Here is an 18,949-nt window from a genome sequence, read left to right on the forward strand (position 1 = left end):
TCGGTTTGGTCACGTTAAAGAAAACAAATTTACAGACATTCCATAACAAGTTTTAATCAGCTGGCGTTTGATAGGCATTGATGATTGTATTTTCCCTGGTTTTCGGCATTCTTCTTGCAAACAACCACTCCAGCGAATGACACTAAAAAGAATTAAACAGCAGATGGCAAAGTTGTTTTTTTTTTTTGAGAAAGAAATAAAGCCACAATATATTTGATATTTCTTCAAAATCGTCTTGTCCAACAGATTCCAAATTACTCACAAATGCTAGCCTTTTGCTTTCAACTTTCAGAGAGAGAAATTCATCATGGCAAGCTAACAAATGTCACATTTGCCTAGTGTACTGGTGATATTGCTTTAACATGTGTGTTTTTTTTTTTTTTCTTCGTTACTTTATTTCTGTAATGTAGATTGACACCTATGAGGAAATTAGCACAAACTTTTCATCTCTTATCACTCCCAAGAACGTTTTGATTGGTAAAAATCAAAAGGAGCTTAACAGCTAATGCTTCCATCAACAAAGATTTACTTTTCCTTCTCCAAATTTCGCGATATTACAAAATCTAAAGCGATAAAATTGCGTGGTTATTAAATGCGAACTGGTAAAAGTAACAATAAATAATTTTAAAATAAGCGACCGTTGATTTTCAGAATATTGAACAATATTTATTCCCTGCAGAACGAAAAGTAAACGGCACTTGCCAAATAAACCGCCATTTTTGACAGCTCTCCTAACCTTGGCTGAATGAAAAATAAACACTCACTACAAAATTTATTGCCCTCTCAGCTCTGTCAGTCAAAACATTAATTACACTACAGAGGATGAAATCAAACCGCAAAGGTATTATCATATCTAAGGGGTTCTGTGCTCCAAAAGGATAAGATTTGAAGAACAACGATTTTAAGCGCATTTCACAGTACTTTGGAAAAATCAAGTAAGTTTGTTTAAAATGTATCATAAAAGTCTTCCTCTACTATGTTAACAGGATATGTTTTGGTTAATTTGTTAAAATAATGAACCTGCGATCGTAGTGAGTCGCATAACACGAGCTGTACCAAACAAGAAAAAAACAAAAAAACAAAAAGAAAAAAAACACGCATATGATTCTTTTGCATTTAATTTGTAAAGATAATGCAGCCATTTTCAAAGCCCACCGGCGATGATTTTGGATCTGATATTAGGATATATCTGAACTCTTGTTATTAACGAGAATGCACAAATTTTATTGCGGTTTAAGCTTTGTCATGGCGAAATTACCCATATTACAAGACGCTTTAATTTCCTTCAATTTGATCTTTGGGAATTGAATTTCTCCACTAATTTTTTTTTCCCGGTTACTTGATCATCAGTTCGATTCAGATAATTTTGCTTTAATTTTTCGATGTCGGCGATGACATTTTAACGATTTTTCATCGAAAAAAAAAACATCATTTTTGTACTGAAACTAGTCAAGCGTTACATTTGTTTTTCATCAGAAGACCATGCATTTGAATTGACCTGAGAAAGTAGTTAAATAAGAGAAAAGTTTTGAATTAAGATTCAAGGCATCTAAAATATTCCAAACTGTATTCATAAAACGTGGTTTGAGTGAAAACTAAATCCTTAAGTGGTAAACTCTATTTCAAATATTGGACATCCTCAGCTGTTTTATTCAACGCAGTGTGATGTTCCACTTTTCACATTCAAATTAAATAGTAAATTAAATTTCTTTGTATTTTCACGTCAGCCCAGAAAAGGTAGTTATTAATGAGTTTTTTTCAAAAAGACATGATGAAAAAAATGTTTTTTTTATTAAATTCCAAAGTAAGTAAGTCTTCCACTCGAAGTTCTTAAACCCAGTTTTGTCTTCAGTTGAAGTGTAAAATTCATAGAAAGAATTTTAAAAACATTTACTAAAACAAGGTCATTATCCAATAAAACTGGTGTATGATGGTGGCAAAACAGTTGACACGAAATTCGATAATATTGTTGTTCAAAAACCGCTTTTACGAAGATAACGCCAAAGGAGCTAAGATCTCAAAAGCAAGCTTAATAGAAGGTGCTACTTTGCCCATCAACTGGTAGAACTTTTAATCTCAGATTAACCTGTGCATACTTCTTACTGGAAAAATTTCATGAACGTCAGGCAATTTTGGAGGCAGTAGACATATCCGTGCACCTAGGTTTATCGCTAACATCAACAAATAATATTTAACAATATTTAAGATTTTTTTCTTCATTTCATTTCATTAAAAAAAGGGATCATGAAATTTTCCAAAAAAAGGGTGAAAACAAACGAGACAAAAAGACAAATTAGCAAAAAAAAAAGAATCAGGATTTGTTGACACTTGTATGAGATGGTTTTCTTTCCTCGTTTGCGAGGCTGTCTACAAAACACAGCACTCTAAGTATTTGATAAGTTTTAAATTAATCCCCTTTTCCAAATCGGTAACTAAAAGCCCTTTCTTCTTTGTTAGAACTCAGTCTTATCTCTTGCCTTATCACATCATAAGCTTTCACTGATTGGAGCATTTTACAGTGTTTTACAAAGGAGTTGATCTCTCCAATGTTTAGCACTTGTCGATTCTGAGCTAATAACAGAGAACAGAGCTGGGAAATACTGATATTACTTGCTTTTTCTTCATATTTTAGCTCGGTTTTTGTCCACAAATAAGAACTAGAGTCCATTCCTTCGGGGCACAGCCTTCGGGAATATTTTCCATATCGATGCAAAATATGAAATCTGTTCCTCCGTAAATCTTTTAAAAAGCAACTTCAGTGTTTTACCATAGATCATTGGTTTTTGATCCTATTTTGCTTTTTCTAAGATGTTTCTTTTCAAATTGAAAACATTTCGTGAAGAAGAAGCCAGATTTGTTCTTTAAAATTGTACAACCAGACGTTTCTTTCTGTTTTCACTTTTTTCTTTTTTTGCGGCTCAGAGGTTACTGGCTCCATTATAGTACCTCGTGGGAATCCTTGGAGATACCCCAGCGTTCAAATGACGAGAGATTCCGTTTATTTTCTATTCAACGTTTTAGCTCTTTACTTGTCTTTTCTTTTTTCTTTTCTTTCCTTTCTTTCTTTAAATTTTTCATCAACTTAAGCTATCAGACTTATAACCTGATATTTTAAGTTCAGACAGAAAAATGAAAATGCAAGAGAAAACAAATTTTGCGTAGAAGAAGTGACTTGGAATTTGTTTTTGACGATAAAAACTTGCGACAAAACGTTGCTTGATAACATTGTAAAATTTAAAAACGATAAAAAGCTATAGAAAGCTAAAATCGACCACGTTTCGACATTAACATAATGTCATTATCAAGTCAAGAATGTATAAAAATAAGTTCTATAAATACTAAAAACGAACAATAAGAGAAAATAATTTGCGGGTTAAACAAAAAGTTTAGCACGCATGGAGTCCGTTTGCACGTTCAAATTAGGTTTGAATTTCTTAATATAAAGCATTTCAAACACTAAACAATCAAATCTGCTTTGACACTTTCTGAGAATCTTAAAATGATTATCATTCAAACGATCCCTCCTACCATGCGCTTCATGGAAATGCTTGCCAGTTGCCGAATTTTTGGGTTCAGCGACACGTTGAAAAAGGTGTCGGCCGCATAGCCGACATAATCTGCATCGCACAGATACAAAATGACAAACAACGCATCGCTGATTAACAATTCTATAGAAAGCCAACTAATATTGGCTTGCTTTTACATTTCCACATTCATACTGACAAACGCTATAAAGACTCTTTATTATAAAGACAATGTTACATCGCGCTTATGCGCTATCTTCCCCAATAGAGGCTTTTAATGAAGAATGCGTCAAATTGCGCTCCATTTATAGCCGTCTTGATTACTCTTGTAGTCTTATAGATTCTGTTATTTCCAATTTTGTTTCTCGTAAACCTTCTGTAGGCACAGCGGAGAGAAATGCTGACGAGAGCAACATAGTCAGAATTAATCTACCATTCAAAGATCAGGTTTCAGCTAATTCTGTTCGGAGACAGCTGTGTGATCTCAGTAATAAGATTGGCCTCGTTTTGCAGCCAGTTTTTGTAAGCAAGAAATTAGAACAAGACCTAAAACCTAAAGAACCCAAGCCGTCAATTGTTAATCAGCAATGCTTTGTTTATCATTTTGTATGTAATCTGTGCGATGCAGATTATGTCGGCTATGCGGCCCAACACTTTTTTCAAAGTGTCGCTGAACACAACAATCCGGCAATTGGCAAGCATTTCCATGAAGCTCATGGTAGGAGGGATCGTTTGAATGATAGTCGTTTTAAGATTCTCAGAAAGTGTCAAAGCAAATTTGATTGTTTAGTGTTTGAAATGCTTTATATTAAGAAATTCAAACCTAATCTGAACGTGCAAACGGACTCCATGCGTGCTAAACTTTTTGTTTAACCCGCAAATTATTTTCTCTTATTGTTCGTTTTTAGTATTTATAGAACTTATTTTTATACATTCTTGACTTGATAATGACGTTATGTTAACGTCGAAACGTGGTCGATTTTAGCTTTCTATAGCTTTTTATCGTTTTTTTTTTTTTTACAATGTTATCAAGCAACGTTTTTGTCGCAAGTTTTTATCGTTAAAAACAAATTTTTCGTCATAAATTACATCATAGAAGGTATCATTAACAGAAAATGAAATTCACAGTAACTCTGTGGCCAGGCATAATTTGTCTCCTCATAGAGATGCAAATGGTTTTTCCAAGGAAACTATACGCCAAAGCCAGGTCTCAGGAACTGTTCGCCCAGTCTATAGGAAAACATGTCTTACAGAGAACACAAAGTAAATAAAAAAAGTCAAATACCGGTATTTCAATTAATTTTCCTGATTCGTGCTCGAGAAGAAGATGGCTGAAGTTATCATCGTCATACGTGGCTTACTTGTCGAAAAAAACACTTCTTCAAAATCTAGATCGCGCTGAGGGATAAAAATTCAAAATAGTACCTAAAAAAATAAGAAATTCGTGCAGCTTCATAAAAGTCTGTTAAAATTGGAAAGCTTCTTCTTCCTTTTTTAAGTGCCCTTTTACACTAGTTTGCGATAGATAACGACACCTAAGATTTATCTATATTTATCCTCAGATACCATAGATCATTTATCAGAGGGTTTTATTACTCAATGAAATCTGTTTGAAGACGTTTACGAAGGAGGGAAAACTGGATTTACACAGGCAAAGCAAACGGAAGCAGGGTATAAGACAAAATGCCAATTCCTATCAGCAATAGGTAAATTAGATAGGCATATTTACCGACAAATACTCCAGTCCATGCCGTCTAATCACATCATCTGTGTGACCGTAGCAGAAACGGATGAAATGATGGTCAAATACAGAAGCAAAAAGTACTCCGTACGAAGAGCTGAAAATGGTTCAATTCTTCGGCGCAAAACTCGAAACGAACGCTTTTAACAAAAACAAAAACTCGGACTTAACAGTTTTTAGTAAAAGGTAAGTTGCTAAGCTTTAATTAGAATTTCAAACTTTCCGAAGTCTGTGAATATTTGCATGAACGTGTTAAAAGATTTCGCCGATGTTTCAGTTTTGCAATTTTAAAAACTGAATGCTAATAATTTCTGGTAAGGATGACGTTCCCGAAAAACCGCAAACTAAAAGCTTTCTAACTGCTACATCCTAGCAAAAGATCTTCTTCTTTGAAATATGTTAAGCCAACAGATCTCCTGTTAATAAAAAATCATATCAATTATACAATTTAGAACGTCACTAGCGGCCTCATTAAAAATAAGCTTGTCGTTGAAAAGCAAGTGTTTGAATACTAAAAAATTCTATAATCTTCATTTGACAAAAAAAAAAAAAAACAAAGTAATTTCAGGGTACCAACACAAAAGGGTTTTCGCCTTTCTTTGTGATGTTTATGAAATATCTAAGTTATACATTTATGTAGATTTTGGTGGTATTTAAAGTACACCAGTCTCATTTGTAATTAACACCATCGTCAAATTGAAAAAGAAAGTGCGCTTCCTTCACATGCAGTCTTGTAAGACACTTGGCAAAAATCCTACTAAGGGAAAGTGCGAAAAAGGTTGGATTGTGTTGGGAAGGACGCCAACTCTTGCACAATTTCGAAACGTGTTTTTTAGACCTTTGGTAAACACGCTGAGTTGTATATAAATCATTTTCAATAACTGATAATGATTCAACAAATCAAGGAAAAAGAAGAGAAACTTTTACAAGAAAACAGTAGGAAACGTTGAAAACCTTGAGGTAGGGGGACGTTTTAAATGACGTAGTGTGGTCGCGGTAGATGTCTGTCACGAAAATAGCTGCGTTTTTTCTTGCTTCTTCCCTTTTTCTTTTTTAATTACAAATACAAAACGTCCATTATGATGATTTCAAGTTTCTCAAACAAAAGCTAAGATGTCTGATTTTTTTAAACGGTGATTTCTAACTAATAAAATTACGAAATATCATCAATGCAATTGAAAAGTATTCGGGAATAATGGAAATTTTCCGAAAAAAAATTCCTTACTATTTCAATCAAGCCGTATCAGTTTTTCTCTAAGGCCTTTTAAATTATAAAATCTCCTACATTCAGACTGATAGTCTAATAGCAAAACAACTTACATCTCATCAAGGAAAATAAGAAATTTCCAGTCACTGTAAAAGTGATAAAATATTTATTCTCTTGTGAAGTTTGTTCGCTATGTTTTACAGCTTGAGAGGATCGAGCATCAAACACGATGTTTTAGAATAATAAAAAAAATTTTTGCTTTTTTTCATGAATGCGACTTGTTTGAAATTTTTCAGCTCGCTCAGTCTCAGTAGATTTATTTCTCTATAATATCATGACTTATACTGGAACGAAATGCAAATTTTAGAAGTAATTTGGATGTTTTTGAATACTATCAAAATTTTTTTTTTTTTTTTTTTTTTCAGAAATGCGACTTGTTTAAAATTATTTAGCTAGCTTCCTCAATAAATTTATTTGTCTACAATATTATAATTTGGATATATCAACAAAGTTGAAATGGTAAATTGGTCACCGTAACGATTACAAAAGCTGACGTTTCGAGCGTTAGCCCTTCGTCGGAGCGAAGGGCTAACGCTCGAAACGTCAGCTTTTGTAATCGTTACGGTGGCCAATTTACCATTTCAACTTTGTTGATATATCCAAATTATTTCGTTACCCCCACCGACGCAGCCCTAAACAGTTTCTTTCGAAACTATCAGCCTTTATTTATAATATTATAAGCTATACTGTAACAAAATGCAAATTTTAGAAGTAATTTCAGTTGCAGTGATATATTAAAAAACCCCGTCGATTGTATTACAAAACCTCAATTCAATCGGGGTTTTGTATCTGGTACAAAGTTTGTCTCAGATATCTAAGATCATTTCTAATCTTGATCATCTCCAAAAAACACAACCTGAAATAATTTCCTAACTCTTGGATGGTGTATCAGTGCTCCGTCAAATAGTGTATATTTTTGCCTGCCAATCACTTATAGCAATTTCTTTCAAATTGTCGTGTTACTAGATCAAGTCCAGCCTGAAATAGTTTCTTGAAATTATCTTCTAACAGATTAAACCACGAAGTAAGGCGTGAATTTTCCCATCAATCGTAACATATCACGAATCACTAAGTGCGACTTGGTCATAACGCCTCAAGGCATTTTTCAAATGTGTCCGTCATGCCATCTACCGTATCCATTTTCGAAAAAATAACACTGGTGCGACCTTCACATCATATCATTTTGTGTTTACGTAAGTCACAATGCATGCTTGTGTCAAACTGACTCGCAAAACTGTGTAATTATCGCTTTCTGGGAGCAAGTTGGTTTTTTTGTTTTCAACCTAGGCTAGTGAGAATGAGAGAGATTTAAGGGTTCCGCCAAAAAATTTTAACCATGACTTTAGCCCGTCATTTTCTCTTTCTACCTTTTTTTTTTTTTATTCGTTGATTTATTTTTTTAAGATTTGATCGTTTTAAAAAGTCTTGATAATTATTACGAGGAACATCAAGTGACGGGAGAGGTAGGTGGAGAAGAAGGATTCTCTGCCCTATTTGCCAGAAAGTGGCAAGACGTGTTGCATCATGAGTTGCCGTTAACTATAGAAGGTCAGCATCACAAGATTAACATCATAACAATAATACTTGTTTGTTTTAAAAATCAAAGAACACTGACACCCATTGTGAGTAAAGACTTTTGCTCCAAAATTGCATGCAAGCTCGTGTACTTCAACAACAGACCTTCAGAAACCCTACCGGAAAAAAAAAGATCATTGTTGATTTTACAAATAGGTGTGTCTCAAGACAACGGTGTGCCATTTGAAAGTGAAAATAGATGGCGGATTATTTCAATTTCCTGTTTCGTCGTTGCCAAACTAACGAATACAGAAAAAGGAATGACAGGCGTGTAATTTTTGTTCCCTTGTTTAAATGTAATTTAGCTTCCTAACCTGGCCTTTCTTTGAACCTTGATTACATCAATAATATCCCTCGAGTACTACAAGAATGACTGCGAGTCAGTGACAAAGAGACGTGATCCTCTGGTATCACAGTGATGTCAATTTTTTCTAGTCAATCACTCTGTTGACCTTTTTTCCACCTCTAAAGTTAAATAAAAAAAAAAATAATTTAATGGATGAGACAGATCGTACTTAATTAAACACGCCCTTAATACAATTTTAACCCCGTCACTCCCAAGATCTTCTTAGGAATTCTCTTTACCGTCTGCCATACAATTCTTATCACGTAAGTCTGGAGAATTTGGTATTGGATCAACTAAAAGTGCGCTTGTTGATAGTTTTCTTTATTCTCATCACTTGTCTGCTTGATATTGTATTGATGTTGTAAGGAGAAACTCTATCTTGGTCACCATTTGGATGGTTAATAAACTTGGGATATCTCTCAGTTTACAAAAAAAAAGAAAACTACTCTGCAAGGTGTTGATATGGTATTTGATCGGTCTTGTACAAAGATAACAAACAATTCAAATTGCGTTTTTGTTTGGTGGTTTCACGGATAAAATGTTTCTCCTCTTCAACCTTTTTCGGAGGTTATTAAAGTCATTTCTTTTCCAGGAAGTAGTTCTCCTTTGAAATTATGACAGCCTTTGCCTCAATGAACAGCAACTTAGCCCAGATGGTTAAAATAGCTTTCGTGCCACTACTCCCTGGCAAACGTCTGTCTGGCTAATTTACTTACAAGTCATACGAAATGCAGTTTCCGTTCGTGTTGATTGATGTATGAAATACCGACAAGGCTGATAATCTCTGAGCCAAGAGCTAGTTTTTCAATTGCGCGATAAACTTAAGGACTATTAAAGAGCTCTATCCAATTCGCCGTTTTTTCTTGGGATTAAGCCGGAACTCGTTCTTAAACAATGAAGTTCGTTCGCTAAACGTTCGAACGCTTGATTGCATTGTATTGTTTGACGAAGGTTACGGTTTGGGTGGATCGTACAAGATTGGTTTTACCGAGCGAGGTAGGGCTGTGTTTTGATGTCCAGTTATTTGTTATTTTCAGGCTATTGGCAAATGCGACAAACAGAACAATTTAAACATACATAATTATTAATAGTTTTTTTTCATAAAAAATTACGACCATGAATGCAAACATGAGAACATGTGGTTTGGAAATGTAGGTCTTTTTCATCTAAGATCTAGTCTTCATATTTGTTGATTACATATTTAATTTTAAGCTGGATTAAGCCCAGGAATAAGGTATTTTGAGACTCATGGAATTAGACATGTGCGTTTGCTAGGGTTCATGAATAATCGGCCGTACCATAAGCAAATCAGGTCTTATCAGTTGTTTCTTTTTGACGGGGGTAAACAGTTGTTGCACTTCATATAGAATTTCAATTATTTAGAAACACCCTTCAATTGCCACAGCGATTGATGTAGTCCTTGCCCTCGATGCATGCTTCTTTGATGAACTGAAACAGATGTATTTATTTATTTATAATCTGGAAAGGAAAGTTGCTTCTCTGCTTTCGCCTTCCACTAAATTTTCTCACCCAGATTCTCTCTGACAGAACATTTTCATGGTGATCGCAAACAAAGCTGTAACGAAATATTTGTCAGAACTGGCCCACTGATTTATTAATTCCAGACATGGACTTTGGACTTGAGTTGATACCATACCAGCGCTAGTATTTTCTGTTGTCGAATTTCATCTAATCACATTGAGTTGAACATGTTCCAATCCCTTGGAGCGACTTGAGGAACAATGCGTGCGATTGGCACGGTTATGTTAGTCTGGAGTGCAGCCGTTATCGTCGACTTTCAGTTCCCTTCTATCTCTTCCCTAAAAATCAGCACTAATCCCTCATTATTTGCTCATTTGGTAGAACTTGAAATTGCTTTTAGATACAAATTTCCTCTGTAAGGACTTAGCCAAAGGGATGGCCGGTACAAATGTTTGAAACACAAGGGTCTCCTAATATGTTTATTATCTCAAGTTACCCCAATTGAAGTTATCGCTATCTCGAAGAATTACCTTTGGTAAAGCACTGACAACCTACAAACGATCTTTACCAAACCAAGAAAGCGCGTAGTTACAGGTACAGAGAGCACCAAATCTAAAAAGTGTACAAGTTCCGCTTGTTTTTTAACTCAGTTTTATAGAGGGTTTGAGGTTCGGCATGAAGTTATAATTTTAATATCCTTTGACTAATAACATGTGCTGAAAGGAGTCAACTGAATAGCTGTCTTTCAATGTTGTTGGCTGCTTTTAAAAGCCTTGTTCGTAATACAAAGGCTAGAGTTTCAACCGAGGTTTTCTATTTCCAAAAAGGTTACTCTGTTAATATCAAATAAAATTTAATTTGCTTTATAGGTATCTTTTATTTCATTGACATGTTTCAAGAAAATATAAACTCATTTATATTACCATTGATAATTCCATTGATAATTCTTAAATTGCAGTTTGCCCTGTAATTGTTTAGTAGTATTTTGAAGGTCACTAATTGTTTAGTATTTTGAAGGTCTCAAAGTTATCGCGTTACAGTATCATTTTGTGCCTGATTGTGCACTTTCATATCCAAAAAGTTTCTTCCACCGAACATAACCGCTTTCAAATACCATTCGTTAGAATATATTTGACATATTTAACCGTAGTTTTGTCTTTTTTTTCAGAGAGAAGTAAGCAAGTTCTTGTTTGTTGGCCTCCAGTAAACATTACACGTTTCGACAATCTGTTCTTAGAAGGATGAATTATCTTAATAACTCAAGCTACCCCAACGCAAGTCGATCGGGCGGTCCGCGTCCTGAACTGGAACCGAGGTACGCCGTCACTCTTCGCCTTACGTTGAGTGCTATAATCTGCTCCATTGGAGTTCTGGGTAATATTTTGGTTGTTATTATCACAGGAGCAAACCGCGCTGGTAAAACCGCTGTACACAAGTACATCCTCAACTTGGCTATTGCAGATATCAGTGTACTGGCAATTTGTTATCCGCTGACTCTTGTGAAAGCCGCTGATCCTGACAATTGGCCCCTCGGAAGGTTTGTATGCAAGTTTGTGTACCCGTTTACGGATATCTTCTACAGCGCTTCCATAGGCTCCATTGTTGCCATAGCAATGGACCGCCACACGGCAATTGTTCGTGGAATGACAGCATACAGGTCGAGGACGATTGCAAAATGGGTGATACTGGCAATTTGGATTGCAAGCTTCATGAGTGTTGTGTTTCCAGTTTATTTGGTAATGGACTACATAAAAAATAACGGCACTGTTGACTGTACTCCAATGTGGCCAAGTCACACCACCTTTGCCGTTTACGTGTTTTCGGTGACAATTTTTTGGTACGTTATACCACTGTTCTTGATTCTATGGGCGTATCGACAGATCGCATGCAAGATTCGCGACAGCAAAATACTCCACAAAAAAATGCATAACATGGTTGGCTCTTACAAGAGAGAAAGAAAGAAAAAATTCGAAACCGCAAACACAAAAGCTCTTAAAATCCTCGTGCCGGTGGTGATTGTCTTCGCTATCACTATGTTCCCATTTCATCTTCTTCAAGTAATCAGAGTTTTCATAGACGTGGGTCGCATAAAATACATTTGGGTCATGTATAACATATTTATTATTCTAATGCTGACAAACAGTGCTGCAAATCCGATTATCTACTCCCTTGTGAGCGAAGAGTTTCGACAACAATTCAAAAACATTTTGAACTTTAAATGTCAGCGTCTGTGCCACGAGCCGAGGAAAAAACATGATGCATCCATCACATATCGCTTTTCTGTTTCGGCAACTATGCCTCCACCAAATCCCGACCGAGAGACAGATGTGTAGAATGGGGAGCCTTGAAGCTAAACTCAAATAAACTCACCAGCCAATCAAAACAAAGGAAAAGATTACAAGTAGCCAATTAGAACTCAAAATGAAAACAGCGAAAAATATTGTTGAAAGGATGGCGGGAGTTTCCTTATCTTCTTTTGGCGCCTAGGATATACAGAGAAAAGAACAACTAAAATAAAACGATCAAGGCCACGTCAAGGATGAGATGCTAAGAACTGGTAATTTGAAAAGGGAATTTGAACAGACTGCTTTATCAAACGAGCGCGTGCTTCTCATGATCAGTCAATTGCATTTGATAGACACGTGCAGTGTGCAAAGGGCGCAAAAATAGCTTAAATAAAAAAAATAGCTTAAGTGTTCAACCTCTCAGTGACTCACGCGTAAGTTAGTCCTATCATAGTATTCTAAAAAAAAGGGAAAGAGTTGAAAAGAATGGGAAATATAGCATTAGCAATAGGGCATTATCTTGATACAACAACAAATTCTGTCAACTCCCATGAGTGTGACCAAGACAGAATTTCTCCTTACAATATCAAAACAATATCAAATAGACAAGCGTAGTGAATAAAGAAAAATATCAATTAGGGGATTATTTGGTTGATCCAACTTCAAATTCTCCAAACCAACATCATAAGAATCGTATGGAACACAGTCAGGAGAATTACTAATGGGATCTTGAGAGTGAAGGGGTTGGCTAATTCATTTGGATACGCAGAGCAAACTTGACGGGGGAAATTAAGATCACATCTTAGGAGTACCGGGCAGTTAAACTTAAAACCAGAGTTGCTTGAACCTGCCTAAATCATTCCCAGAATTCCTTCGGATGGATTCCAGATCTGATTTAGAGAGGACGTAATCTTTTTAGAGGGAAGGCGTGGGAAAGAATAGAAAGGGATGGAGTTAACTAACCCTTCGGAGCACTCTTCTTTAAAGCACGCTTTTTCGCTGGCACGTGTGCGGTTTGTTTCGTGGTCGAAAAGAAATCTTTTAAATCAAAACAGCGAATGATTGCATCAATTATATTTTCTTTTCACAAATCAGTAAATATCGATCAGTATTTGCTGTAAAACTTATCATTTAACCGAAGTAAAACAGTATTGTTCTGATTCTTGAACATAAGAACGTGCATATTAAGTAATATGTAAATCATTATTACGACCTCATCAGCAACCCCTATATCATGCCGTGTCATGTTTAAGCGCTTTCACAACTCAAGCCTCTTCTTTTCGTGTCATTACTGAGAAGAACAATCCTTAAAAGTAAACTATGTAAAAACTAAAGTAGGGGTTTTGAATTTAGAAGAGTCGGGAACCGAAAGGATGCGTGCATTTTACACCCCAAGCTAATTGTAACCTGTTCAAAGCATTCAGTTGAAAACCGGTGCGGGAGACTGGCGTAGAGTGAGAAAATGAGGAGGTTTGGATGGGGGCTTCCCTTCTTTTAAATGTCTGCGCCTCGCTTACTGGAAGTCTAGTCCACGCTAAGGTAATGATACTGTTGACATAACTTTATGAAGAGCAATCGTGGTCACATGTGCAGTCAGGCTGGAATGAATCGTAGTCATTTATCAACAACAGTCCATGTCTGTTCTGACTGAGTTTGTCAGGAGCATTCCCTGATTCCATGTCGTCGTCTAACAAAGTTTTTATGAAGGTAATGCTACCGATGAAATAATAGCCTGCTAGAAGACCCTTATTATTGGCGCTCCAGTACGAGCGTTTCTCTGCCCGCGAAAAAGCTTGACGCCTTGAGCGACGCTAGCCAGCGAAAGAATAATTATCAGTGACACCTCCCTAATAGACTTCTCCCAACTCATTTCATATCTTCCCGTGGGTAGAGGAACACCCATCCTGTTGCGGTATCGATGAGGGCTTGATCGCCGGCAATTGGAATAAAAGAGCACGAAACAGAACTGACAAAGCTTCGCCTGCTTTATGATAAAAAGAAAAAGTTGTAAAACAACTAATGACTTTATAAATAGTTCTACGATTTACCATAAGCTCCCTCTTAAGCTTCAATTTACTTTGCCGCTAAACGCTATTTATTATCAAAATAACTGTGTTGAAGAGATTTCTTGAATATTTACATAGTTCAATGAATTTTGCTTTAATATTCTTCCACTACCCATTCGTTTTCTGTGATAAACGCATCAATGGCCTCTGTCATAACGAGGTTTGGAGTCAACTGTTCTTGTTTCAAATCTGTTCTGGTCAAAAAAAAAAAAAAAAAAAATACGTGTTGATATGATCGGTCTTGTACAAAGAAGACCAACAACTCAATTTGTGTTTCTGTTTGGTGGTTTCACAGATAAAATGTTTCTCCCCTCCAACCTTTTCAGGACGTTGATAAAGTCACTTTTTCCAGGAAGTAGTTCTACTTTATAAAGCCTTTGCCTCGATGACCAGTAACTTAGTACAGATGGTTTAAAATAGGTTCCGTGCCACCACCCCTTAGCAAACGTCTGTCTGACTAATCGGACTTACAATTCATACGAAATGCAGTTTCCTTTCGCGTTGATTGATGTATGAAATACCGACGAGGCTAATAATCTCTGAACCAAGAGCTACTTTTTCAATTGCGCGATAAATTTGAAGTCTGACTTTCCAGGACGAAGCCACGTGCAGACTGAGTTAAGGGGAGTTTGACCCCAGGGCTTGAACAATCGAACACGCGTTGAACGGTTGAATAATTCCAGAGAAATCAAGTTAAATCAATCCGGCAGAATATTTAACGGAAGAAGCGGCGAATCAAACTGTACAGGAAACGGAATGACAGTACAATACAATACAATACACTCCCTAAAGAGGGTTTTTCGGTGACAATGATCTAAAAATTACAAAATTACAATACTAAAATGTATAATAGAAAAATTAAGGAAGCTAAAATCTTAATAAATGTTCGCCAAAGTTACGACTAAGTGCGATGAGAGAGGAAAGCAGCAAGTAATTTGGCTCTAAGTTTACGCTTAAAGTGCACCTACACTCAAAAAATTTTTTTCGCTTAACGAAGTAAGCTTATTTTTTTGAGTATTTCTGCGCAAAAATTTTTTTATTTGCTCAAATCTTCAATTTTCTATGCCCAATCAAAATACGGAAAATCGGCCGCCATCTTGCCCCACGACCGAGTTTAAAGGAGAATGGCTCTAGCGGGTAATGTGACGTCAAATCGAGAACACGAAAGTCTGCATCTCACACATTTTCACTTGTTTGGGAAGATTGTCGTCGATATCGTCCGAAATATGCCTACTAGGTGTGTTGTATGAAGATTGTATGGAGCGCGATACCCTCTTCCAAATTTCGCACGTTGCTACATCCTTCTACAGCACACTTAGTCGGCATATTTTCGGACAATTATCGACTACAACCTTCCCAAACAAGTGAAAATGTGTGAAAAGCAGACTTTCGTGTTCTCGATTTGACGTCACATTACCCACTAGAGCCATTCCTCTTTAAACTCGGTCGTGGGGCAAGATGGCGGCCGATTTTCCGTATTTTGACTGGGCATAGAAAATTGAAGATTTGAGCAAATAAAAAAATTTTTGCGCAGAAATACTCAAAAAAATAAGCTTACTTCGTTAAGCGAAAAAAAATTTTTGGGTGTAGGTGCACTTTAAAATCACGAGAAGAATTACAGAGTTTGAGGGTATTATCTAAACTGTTCCATAGACTTACTGTACGATAAAAGAAAGTCCTTTGTCCAGATTTATTTCTATATAAGGGTATATGCAGAATTTGGGAGCTTCTGGTCGTGCGACCACTTATCTCACCACGTGTTAGAAACTTCGAGGAGAGATAAGTAGGAGCGGAGCTGGTCATACATTTAAAAGCAAATACGGCGTCACTGAGATGTAGCTGAGATTTAATAGGTAGCCAGTGCAGTTCTCTCAGAAGCGGAGTCACGTGGTCAAATTTTCTGAGACCACAGATAATCCGGGCTGCAAAATTCTGGACCGCTTGTAGCTTGAGAAGGTTAGTGTCCGCTGGAGGAACAATAAAATAACTTACTAAACACTAAAGTGTTAATTATTATCAATAAGGTCGATCTGTCAAACATTACTCTGCTGGCAGAGGCGTTTATTTGTTAACTTCCCCTACGGTCTTCGCAAAAGTAAAGTCCTCTGCGCTCGGCCTGTTAAATCTTCTTCGAGCATGCGCCTGGGAATTATCCAAGTTTGTGGATAACCTGATTTGCGAAACCGGTCAGAACTTGTTTTAAACACGTTTTTATGTGCACTCATCCTATTTAGCTGTATAGCAAGACCAACAATCACGGTTTTGGCGTCCTTCAATGTTCTTCGGGAAAGTATTGTCAGTGTTTCGAAGAGTTTTTTACTTTCAAGCTACGATTTAACCTCAGAGCAATTTATAGCCGTCGAAAGTTTCATATCTGGTCGAGATACATTCGTTTCTTTACCTACTGGCCGCGGTAAATCGTTGATTTATCAGCTACTTGTTCCTTTGGTGAACTACCTTCGCACTGAACATGGCTGTTGAAAGTTGGCCGAGTACTGCCGGGAACTAATTTGTTTCTAAGCAACAGGCCGCGCATGCTTGAAGAAGATTTAAAAGGCCGAGCGCAGAGGACTTTATTTTTACGTGGACTGTAGGGGAAGTTAACAAATAAACGCCTCTGCCAGCGGGGTAGTTAAACACGTCCTTAACACGATTAATTTGAGCTAAACTCGAGAAGCAGAAGGAAACTGTTTTAACAATATGCTCGTGAAAAGTAAGGCTGGAGTCAAAAGTCACGCCTAGGTCTTTAACGACGTGCACCGGTATTAGTTCCTTTCCTAAGAGGGAGAGACGAATAACCCGGATATTACTTAAATTTTGTCGACTTCCATAAATAATAAGCTTAGTTTTATCAGGATTCAAGAGAAGACGATTTGCCAAGCACCAGTTTCGAATCTGTAGAAGATCAGCGTTAAGATCGGCAACAGCCTTAGCCCAGTCTTGGACTGGGAAAGAAATGTAAAGTTTTGTGTCATCGACGTAACTTTCAGTAAGACAGGACCGGGGGGCGAGGGGCAAATCATTTACATAGATATTAAACAAAATAGGTCCGAGGACGCTTCCTTGTGGCACGCCTAATACAATGGGTAGAGGATCAGACAATGCAGAATTTATGCGCACTACTTGTCGTCTGTCAGAGAGATAGCTGGTGAACCAAGCAACACTGGATGGCGAGATTCCAATATCCAGCAGTTTGTTGAGTAAGATTCCATGATTTATCGTGTCGAAAGCCTTGCTCATATCAAGTAAGACAACAGCGGTAATTTTCTTCTCCTCAATCGCACTTAAGATAGCATCAGTTGTTCGTATTAAGGTTTCCGTAGAGTGCAGTTTCTTATTACAACTTCGCCGAGTTACTCGGGCTTTCCGGAGGAAACGCCCGAGCTATAAATTCAGCTTTTTTTCTTTTTTTTTTTTTTTGCGTTCGTTCACAAAACGCAGTTCCACTACGGCGCATGCGTGAAGTGTATGCGCATGCGTAGAATGAACTATAGAGCGCATGGAAAAGCAATGGCTGCCTTCGTGGACTGATGTACGCGAAAGAGATTCGATGGCTATTACGTTCAGTATACATAGAAAGTCACACATCGTTATCAGTAGACCCACGCTAAAAATTGTGGAGCGTTTTGGGAACGGGTCGGTCCGAGAACTTTACGAGAGATCAATTTACGAGTGAACCTTCTATCGAAAAATATCAAGCGAAACCTGCTATATCAAACGAGCTATCTCTTATTATTAAAAACTGGATCATTGGATAATGCAATTCAAGACTTTTTATTGGCTTAGCCATTATGGTATATGAGCCAATATACCATAATCTACAAATATGATAAGCGCACGCGTCAGCTTAAAATTGAAAGGGAGCTAAAAAAAGAATAAAATTTAATAACTTAATTTAACGTTTTTAATAAAACAGTTATTCCACTCGCGTTTGTTGGATATGAGATGATTATATATTTGTAGATTATATACCATAATCTACAAATATGGTAAGCGTACGCGTCAGCTTAAAAATCAAAAGGGAGCTAAAAGATCCAGTTTCTTCTTACAAAATAATAATTTCTTGAGGGCGCTTTTAATAAAACAATTATTCCACGAGCGCTTGTTGGATATGAGATGATTATAGCCAACTCGGCGCTACGCGCCTCGTTGGCTATCTATCATCTCATATCCAACGCGCGCTCGTGGAATAATTGTTAATTATGTTTACATGTAAACACAACCGTGTATTTAGACGTGATCGAGAACCCAGTAGAATACAAGAAGCTGCTCTGAAACGTCTCAGAAGAAAGGGCAGAAAACTGAAGGAATTTGTTTAGGAGCGTATTCGTCCAAGCATACCGAATTCCTCTTGGTTACGTCGTTATGTGAAGGTTAGAAGAGTTACAAAGAATATTTGTAAGCTTAATACGAAGAGGATAAGATTATATAAAGTTACACAACATGAGAAGAAGTATTTGTTGAATTGTTCTGTGAGGGTATATCAAAGGATAATTAAATTGAAGTATAGAGCAGGTCGGTATTTATCAATGTTTTCTTGTAATAGACACATGTGTTTTTGTAAGAGTCAGACACGTATCAAACTATTGTAAATTTCAACTGAGTTCAGATATGGAGAAAAACCCTGGTCCTACTCCAATCTACATTGACCCTAGCAAACCAA

At 36.7% G+C, this 18,949-nt stretch overlaps 1 protein-coding gene and 1 long non-coding RNA gene across 4 annotated transcripts; one reads left to right on the forward strand and one right to left on the reverse strand.

Moving 5' to 3' along the window:
- The first annotated feature begins 827 nt into the window (after positions 1 to 827).
- On the forward strand, positions 828 to 13,380 carry LOC111323996 (galanin receptor type 1). 3 transcript variants are annotated; one of them, XM_022927458.2, is made up of 3 exons: positions 828 to 935; positions 5,087 to 5,451; positions 11,104 to 13,380. In XM_022927458.2, exon 3 carries the CDS (start codon positions 11,177 to 11,179, stop codon positions 12,266 to 12,268), a length of 1,092 nt encoding a protein of 363 aa, XP_022783193.2. In that variant the 5' UTR covers positions 828 to 935; positions 5,087 to 5,451; positions 11,104 to 11,176; the 3' UTR covers positions 12,269 to 13,380. The 3 variants fall into 3 exon arrangements, with proteins under 3 accessions (XP_022783193.2, XP_088591229.1, XP_022783194.2); XM_088735103.1 differs by lacking the exons at positions 828 to 935; positions 5,087 to 5,451 and adding an exon at positions 5,888 to 6,225; XM_022927459.2 differs by lacking the exons at positions 828 to 935; positions 5,087 to 5,451 and adding an exon at positions 9,268 to 9,449.
- An 807-nt stretch (positions 13,381 to 14,187) lies between these two features.
- Positions 14,188 to 16,250, reverse strand: LOC148721544 (uncharacterized). The gene is made up of 2 exons (XR_015992204.1): positions 15,883 to 16,250; positions 14,188 to 15,238 (listed from the first exon to the last, which is right to left on the reverse strand). It is a non-coding gene; the product is annotated as an uncharacterized LOC148721544 (long non-coding RNA).
- Between the last annotated feature and the right edge of the window lie 2,699 nt (positions 16,251 to 18,949).

This window comes from Stylophora pistillata, chromosome 10 (assembly GCF_964205215.1).
Source record: "Stylophora pistillata chromosome 10, jaStyPist1.2, whole genome shotgun sequence".
Lineage (NCBI taxonomy): Eukaryota > Metazoa > Cnidaria > Anthozoa > Scleractinia > Pocilloporidae > Stylophora > Stylophora pistillata.

Coding starts and splice junctions, on each gene's coding strand:
- LOC111323996 (XM_022927458.2), top strand. CDS start 11,177: ATGAATTATCTTAATAACTCAAGCTACCCCAACGCAAGTCGATCGGGC.